Below are 8,458 nucleotides of genomic sequence, written 5' to 3'. Positions count from 1 at the left end.
GGTATTTGGATTGATGGTCTTGTAAGACAGTCAAATGGAGAAGTCTAATAGACATTTGCAAGCATAGAGTATCCAGTGACATGTATGCCATCAGCATTTGAACACTGTAAAGCCTTTGTTCAGATATAATCATCTAGGAATAAGGAATGGAGAGGAAGAACTGGCTAGAGAGGAGAGCATCATTGAGTGTGGGCCCCAGACATACTTGGCTCCAATGGCATGGGATGTCTCCAGTTAAAGTGTATCTGGTCCACATTGCTGTGTTCTCTGTATCAACCCCCACTTTCTTTGCCAGCCAATCATCTTCATCCTCTAAAGCAGGCATCCGCATCTCTAATTTCCAATTCTCAGAAAGAAAATCTTATCTAACTGAGGAAGTCTGTGATTTGGTTCCTTTTGGGTCAGGTCTCCACCCTTTGGGAAAGTATTATAAATATGAAAATAAAAGCTAAAGAGGGAGCAGATCCTCTTTGGAGAAGTGCTCTCTCTCTCTCTCTCTCTCTCTCTCTCTCTCTCTGTGTATGTATGTATGTGTGTATGTGTGTGTGTGGAGAGAGAGGAAAATATTGGGGAGGAAGTAGATTAAATAATATAGCATGAAGTTCAGGTTATTTCAAGTTATCTGTTGCCTTTAGATTGCTGTTTTGAGAGACAGGAAAGACTCAGCCACTCCTTAAGAGAGATGTTTCCCATGAAAGTGCATGTGAGTGTGTGTGTGTGTGTGTGTGTGTGTGTGTGTGTGTGTGTGTGTGTATCTAATAATCTATCAAGGGATCTACAGTATATCTACAGAACAAGGTGATTCTAGAAGAATTTATAACAGTTCATTGACTTGGTGAAATATTATCTTTTGCAGTTGAGCATGGAGTGTTCTCTTACCAGGTGATTATGGACAGGGTTTGAAGTTGAAGCAAGTAATATTACAGAAGGCCAAGATGTGTTTGTGGGTGGGGTGCCTGTGAATATTTTTGGAGACTGAAAAAATTATCAAACTCGGCAGAGAACTTTCAGTTCCACAGCTTGTTAGTGTTCTACTTGTGTCAAACCTAACTGAACAGATCCAACTAAATGGTGCCCTTTTGAACTTATGCTTAAATCATTGTGATAATTTCCTATTCATGGTGCTTCCAAAGAGCGTTGGACGTTGAACCATCACAGGAGGAAATGAAACAATTATCTGGTTAACTCTGGGGGAACCAGTGTCGTAAGGGTGTGGGAGTGAAGTATTATCCCCACATGGCTGGAAGTTCAGTAGGAAACTGGAATGACCAATGTAACCCTCCCCAGTATGGGAATACTTGAGGAGTGGTGAGGGTAGACTGGATTCCTTGCCAAGACTGTCACATTAATACAATCACAGATGTCACAGTCAGATTGCCTTCAGATTCCTTCCCATCCTGAAAATGTGTATAGTAGTTTGAAATGAATTAGATATTTACTCTGATGAAGTTGTCCAGTCTGTATGTTATCAGCCTCCCAATACAGCCCAGCATCTAAAACTTTATTTACATTTCGATGATGTGACTTACATCTGGCAGCTGTTGGTTTGATCTGGTTTGACTATCCTGACATCTTAGTTATTTAACAGGTCCTAGAAATCTCAACTGTTGGCATTTAGGTTTAATCTTTAGAAACTACCAAGGCTACTATATATTTTAAACTTTCAAAGCAACAAATGAACTTTTGACTCATTACAACTTAACATATCACCATGGATAATTCTAACAATGACTGAAGGGTACAAGTGGAATGGGCAACTCAAGGAACATTTGCTGGATGTGATTTTTACTTGCCTACTTTTTCAGCTCATTGGCTGGAGAAGTTCTACAAGCATCCAAATAAAAATATTTAAGAACATTCTTTTTGTTCACTTTTTTGTTGGTTTTTGAAACAGGGTCTCATACAGCACAGGCTGATCTAGACCATTCTATGTAGCCAAGGCTGACCTTGAAGGCTTGACCATCCTGCCTTCACCACCCAAATGCTGGGATTACAGGTACACACCACCTGGGTTTTGCTCACCATTTAACACAGTATAGAAAAGGCAGTTATTCAATATCAGTCACAGAACTGTTGAAATAAGCTGAAAATGGTTCCTAATTTGATTTATTTGGCTCTTGGGATCAGGATCTCCTGTTTTCGGGAGGTTTAAAGGGCATGAGTATTTTATTTCATAGAGACTAAGAATCCACATCTCTGAAATCAACTTTTTTAATTTAAATAATGGTTATTAAGTCTGTATGCAAATGCTGTTTCAAGAAGGCATTGACATGAAGGTTTCCCAGGGTGGATTTGAGAGTCATTGAAAAATAAACTGTAAGATACAGACCAGCTACTACTAGGTCTTTATGAGCACAAACAAGTGCCAAATGTGGCTTTCAGTTTGCTGTTTACATTACCTGAAAACTTTGCTTTTATAAACTAGAGTCAAGAACATGTCATTTCTTTGAGAACATAGTGAGCTGGATGCTTTTATTTGGTCGGTTATTTAAGATATTTGTTAATCATGGTTTTACCAAAGCCTCCCTCAGTGGCTACTTGAGTGGCCAACTTTTTAAGAAGCCTTCTCTCTAGAGAGAACAAATTAATTTTGTGTGTGTGTGGGGGGAGTATATGCATGTGTATGCTCATATATGTGAGAGTGTACCCACATATGCAGAAATTGATGTTGAGGCCAGAAATTGATGTCTGGTGTCTTCCTCTATCAGTCTCCACCTTATTTTTTGAGACTGAACCTGAATCTTGCCATTTCAGCTAGACTAATTGGCTAACAAGGCCCCAGGATCTTCCAGTCTCCATACCCCCAGCACTGGGATTACAGACATGAGCTGCTATACCTGGCTTTTACAAGGGTGCTGGGAATCTGAACTCATGTCTTTATGCTTGCACAGTGAGTACTTTACCCACTGAGATATCTCCCCAACCCCCAAATAAATTTCTTAACAGACTATCTCGTAGTGTAGGTGTCAGTTAACATTGACATTTGATTTTTCCATGGTCTAATCCAAAGCAACATGTTCTAAACTTTCTAGCATTCCAGGTGATTTTCCAAAAACATTCTCACTTCAGGCAGTGACACTATTTATAGGAGCTTGTCCTTAAAAATGGTTATCTCAAACAATGCTTGAATTCTACTTTGCTCTGTGTATTTTCACTGTGACATTTTATTTTCCATAAAGAATTCTCGGCTTACATCCAGAAAAACTTCATTGAATCTTGGTTATACTACATATTAGATGCATAACTTTGAGCAAGTTGTATAATCTGTATTAGTGATACTTGTTTTATACAAAGATGGAAGTAGCAGTGATTCCCAGGGTTATGATAATAAGTGAAAAATATATAACAAAAGCCTTTTAGAGTGAAGTGATTCCTAAATATAATGAACATGTTGGTATTGTGCCTGTTGTGACATTCCATCCAATTAAAATGGTTTCTATGTAATAGCACTCTCTGGAAATACCGTCCGGCCACTGTAGATGAGGATCATATGGAAGACTGCTTTGAATTACTTTTTAATTCTCTTCACTGTTGTATTATTTGTCTCTTTGAAAAGGAGATTCTACCAAGGTTGTATCTTTTAAACCTATATCTTAACTCCTATAAATTAATGATGCACAGATTTTGTGATATTATACTAATAACAGCCAACACTTCCATGTTAGCGCTGTATGCCTTGTACAAGTCCCAAGACGTTCTAATATTAACTCATGTAATCCTCCCCAAACCTCAGGAGGAAGGCAAATGCTTTTATTGCCACGGGTACTAAGGTGTTAAAACTGAGGCACAAAACTGTGACAAGGGTCAACAGGATGGCTCAGTGGGTCCCCAAATCCCACAATGAAAAGAAAGAGCTGACTCCTGAAAATTGTCCTTTGACCTCCCAGGCATGGCACACTGTGGCATGCCTATACTCACACCACCCACACACAAACACATTTTTAAAAACCTGGGTCAAAATACGTAGCCTGTGTTACAAGTCATTTTTTAATTTTCTCATATTTTCTATCAGCTTTTAGGGAAGATTTTGGTGAAAAGGATAAAGGAAGTAAGAAAAATTACTTGAGTCCTAGGCATCTCATCTTGGACAAAGGATGCTGCTTCAAGTGGCATAGAACTTGTTTTTATTTTCCTTTGTCATTTTTTCTGTTTTAATCTCTAGTGTTTACTACTGTGTGTAAATTAAAGTTTAGGATGACTTCTCTCCCTTTTGAGGCCATGGTTTAGTAAAAGAAGCTAAACTCATCAAAGAGGTCCACTCACCTCAGTCATGAGCTATACATGAATTAATTATAAGAGCCCCAAAGCCCTGTATAGATATGTTTCTCAACTCAAACATTTTCACCCATTCTTTGGGCTTACAATTCATTGGCTTGATTTCATACACTTTGTAGTCTTTCTTTAATTTAGGCACATTTCTGTTCAGTTAAGATACTCACTTATTTGTTCATAAATTTAACTGCTGATGTCTCATGTGCTAAGATACCATACTCATTTGTTGAGTTTACAGACTAATGGGAGAAGACAGACAGTAAACAACTAATCTCGGGAATAGAAATAATGCAATTTCTCTGAATAATGCTGCAAAGACATGGAACATGATGCTCTAGGGATGGACAAGTGAAGGCTCTGGCAGACACTTGATGATTATCATTTTTCCCCTTTCTGTCTTTGGCCTTATCCAAGATTTCAGAAACTCTGGAAGGACAGAGGGAGGGCAAGTTAGACAGAGTCTATGGGGAGCAGAATGGCAAAAGAGCATGATACAAGTTGACCACAGAGAAAAGCAGAAAGGAAAACCCCCAGCTTCAGCAGGCTAACACACCTCAGCCCCCAAATTCACTCTATTGTAGAAGAAAAAGTGATGCGTGGAACAGCTGCCATTCTGGAGAAAAGCTATTACATAGACATTCTGCTCAACTCAGCGAGACAGGGAGGAATGAAGTAAGTTTAAAGTGGTTTGCAATAACATGGTTAAAATATTACTTGAAATATTATGCATCAGCTTTCTAGAAGCATATCTAGAATGTTATATATGCAATATGGCTGTCCTTGTTTATGCAAATATTTTAAAATAGCATGAATATTGGTTGAAGAAACACTTCTGGAAAGGAAGATAGGAGACCTTGTTTTTGCTTTTCAGCTGGTGGCGAGACCGTGGATAAAGAATAATTAGTTGAAGGATCCTAATTGTTCTTCTTAGTGAAAATGCACTAATAGCTTTACCTGTCAACCTAACGAGATCCTCTTACATGTGTTCAGTTAACATTGATTGAGAGCCCTCCCTGCCCATTGGGGATATAGTGATGCACAAAGGAGACCTAAACTTTGGCCTCATGGAACTGATAGCTCAATGACTGAGACCAACATTCATGATGGGCCTTAATTTTGCTCTGTTCTTGGACTGAATTGCTTGTCCCCTGTCATGCTCCTGGTATTATCTTCGGAAACTACCCTGTGTGTCATTTACGCCACACTCCAGCTCTTTCTGTTGCTGCTTTAATTTTCTTCTCATCTTTTGTCACCATTTGTCTTAGCTGTGCTCTCTCTTGCTGTTATAAAATACTGTGATGAGTGTTACCTGGGGGAAAAAGGGATCATGTTGGTTCTCAGTTTCAGAATTGTGATCACTGCCTGAGATCACTGATCACACTGGATTCATAGTCAGGAAGTAGAGAGGAATGAATTCATGCATGCAGGCTTTCCCTCAGCTCTCTCCATCCCTCACACTTCAGGATCTCCTGCCTAGGGAATGGTATTACCCACACTATATGGATCTTCCTACCTCAACTAATGCAATCAAGGTAATCTCTAATGGACATGCCCACAGGCCATCCTGATCTAAATAGTCAGGCATTGAGACTCCTTCCTGGTGATTCTAGATTGTATCAAACAACAATTGTTGACAAACTAACCATCACACCATTTTTTTTCATTATATTATGTCATTGTTTTCTTTAGGTCCACGCCTGAAATGTTAATCCCTCATACATACTGTCTGTTTTGCTCCTTGGTGTTTAGAACAATGCTTGGCACATAATAAGCACTCAGTAAATATTTACTGAATGCAGAGTAAATGAAATGATCACACAAGTACTTACTTAAGCACCATGATGAACAAATGGGACAGTAGTAGTTATTTGCATCTGAAAAAGGTAAAATCTGCCAGAAGATACCCTGGCCATTTTTCTTTTGTGCTTTTTTTAAAAAAATTATATTAAAACATATTTTCTAAAAGTTTCTCTTCATTTCTAATCATGGTTTGTAATACTGAGCTCTACCTGTATGGCTTTAGGCCCCTTCTCTCCAGTTAACTAACTCTAAAGTAGAGATTCCCGGCACACTCAGTGAACTTCTGTCTTCATGTGTCCCTCAAAATCATCTGCACATGTAGTACATGCTGAACCCCTGTGCATCTTACATGAGTTCTCTGGGTTCTCAGACTAGAGGAGCATCAAGTTCTACCCTCTAAAATTACTCTCTAAAATTTCATATTTTTCTTTTACTTTTTTTGATAATCTTAGCATTTATTTTTCTCCTTGAGATGGTTTCATTTTCCTTTTAATTTTCATGATTTGTAAACAAAGTTTACTCTTTGTCCCCAGTGACTGATGTTCTTGGTTTGTGGTACACATCTGATCCCAACCCTTCTCCCTCTCTCTCTCGACCAACAGTGTGGGGATGTGCCAACTGCAGAGTTACCTTATCCAGCCCTTCTGGAACCTTTACTTCTCCGTGCTACCCTAATGACTACCCTAACACCCAGGCTTGCTTGTGGACCATCCGAGCCCCTACCGGCTACATCATTCAGATTACGTTTAATGACTTCGACATTGAAGAAGCTCCCAATTGCATTTATGACTCATTATCCCTTGATAATGGAGAAAGCCAGACTAAATTTTGTGGAGCAACTGCCAAAGGCCTGTCATTTAACTCAAGTGTGAATGAGATGCATGTGTCCTTTTCAAGTGACTTTAGCATCCAGAAGAAAGGTTTCAATGCCAGCTACATCAGAGGTATGTAAACCACAGGCGGTGCCAACCTTCTATCTTTTAACATGTGCTACAATAAGCACCAGGACCAGAAGACAGGTGTATGCTCTTTTATGTAAATCTGGATGGTTCTGACCAGGATTTTGGGTTGGGTAGAATCTGGTAATATTCACTGAGAATCCTCATTAACAAACTGTGACTATGAGGTCCAAAATCTAGTTTCAGTAGAGCCGAATTACAGATTGTTTTTCTGAAGAGCATTTATTTTGTTATTTATTTATTTATTTATTTATTTATTTATTATTTATTGTCACTCTGTTCTCAGTTCTGTTCCTGGGCATTTTATGGTTTTATTTTATGTGTATTCATGTATTTATTTATTTATTTATTTATTTAATTTTGAGACACAGTCTCACTATGTAGCCCTAGCTGGCCTGGAACTTGCTATGTAGACCAGGCTGGGCTCCAACTCACAGAGATCCACCAGCCTCTGCCTTCTCAGTACCGAGATTAAAGATGTGTGCCACCAAGCCTGGCTCTACAGAACATTTAAAAGTTGCTTTGAAGACAGGGTGGAGAACCCGCCCACTAGTGGTAATGAAAATCTTTCATTCTAACATCTCTCCACTGGAAATTGTAAACATTCTATTTAGAAATTATTTTCTTTGGAACTTATGAGACGCTATCCTTTAAAGAACTATCCTAGGGAACCAAAAATTAGTGTGTAAATTTAAATACAGCTGTTAATAACCCAAACTAACAAACAACCTAAAGAAAAATTCCCCCAATGCAGCTAATTAAAGAACATTAAACATTGTATCATTGATCATGCTTCCCTGATTCTGGCACATCATAACATGGACATATTCCTGTTGGGGCTGAAGAGATGGCTCAGCAGTTGAGAGCACTGGCTGCTCTTACAGAGGACCCAGGCTCAGTTCCCAGCACCTACATGGCAGCTAACACCTGTCTGTAACTCCAGTTCCAGGGAAATCTGACACCCTCTTCTGACCTTCTTGGGCATTGCACAACATAGGTGCACTTACATACATGCAGGCAATACACTCACACACATAAAATAAAAATAATAAATTTTTTTCATTGATTCTTTGTATTTTGTTTTTCTTTGTTTTTGTAACTCATTTTTTAATTTGTTGATTTTGTGTGTGTGTGCATATCATAAAGAACATCCCAAACAATCTTTATTCATCTATATACCCACTTCCCAAATGGCACCCTCCCATAGCCACCCCCCCACTGGAACCCATATACTCTGTCATCCGTTACTGTCCACTGTGTTGTCAGTGCCCCAGCCATTCACCAGTGCTTGTCCATCTGCTGAATCTAGTCAGCCTATCTAGAGATCCTTGTTTTAGGAAGATCAGCTGTTCCTCATATATTTGGTGGCGCACGCCTTTAATCCCAGCACTCGGGAGGTAGAGGCAGGTGGATCTCTGTGAGTTCAA

The 8,458-nt window shown here is 39.1% G+C and overlaps 1 protein-coding gene across 3 annotated transcripts in view; it reads left to right on the top strand.

Annotated features, from left to right (window-relative positions):
• The window catches only part of Adgrg6 (adhesion G protein-coupled receptor G6), a 149,648-nt gene that overhangs the window by 74,012 nt on the left and 67,178 nt on the right, over positions 1-8,458 (top strand). For all 3 annotated transcript variants that reach the window (XM_029561966.1, XM_008829828.3, XM_017797326.2), the window contains one exon: positions 6,675-7,016. In XM_029561966.1, the coding sequence (XP_029417826.1) occupies positions 6,675-7,016 (342 nt within the window). The remainder of the gene's footprint in view (positions 1-6,674; positions 7,017-8,458) is intronic.

Source organism: Nannospalax galili, unplaced genomic scaffold, assembly GCF_000622305.1.
Source record: "Nannospalax galili isolate Female #2095 unplaced genomic scaffold, S.galili_v1.0 scaffold154, whole genome shotgun sequence".
NCBI lineage: Eukaryota > Metazoa > Chordata > Mammalia > Rodentia > Spalacidae > Nannospalax > Nannospalax galili.
The sequence above is the reverse complement of the archived record's forward strand: the minus strand, read 5'-3'. Positions and strand labels throughout refer to the sequence as shown.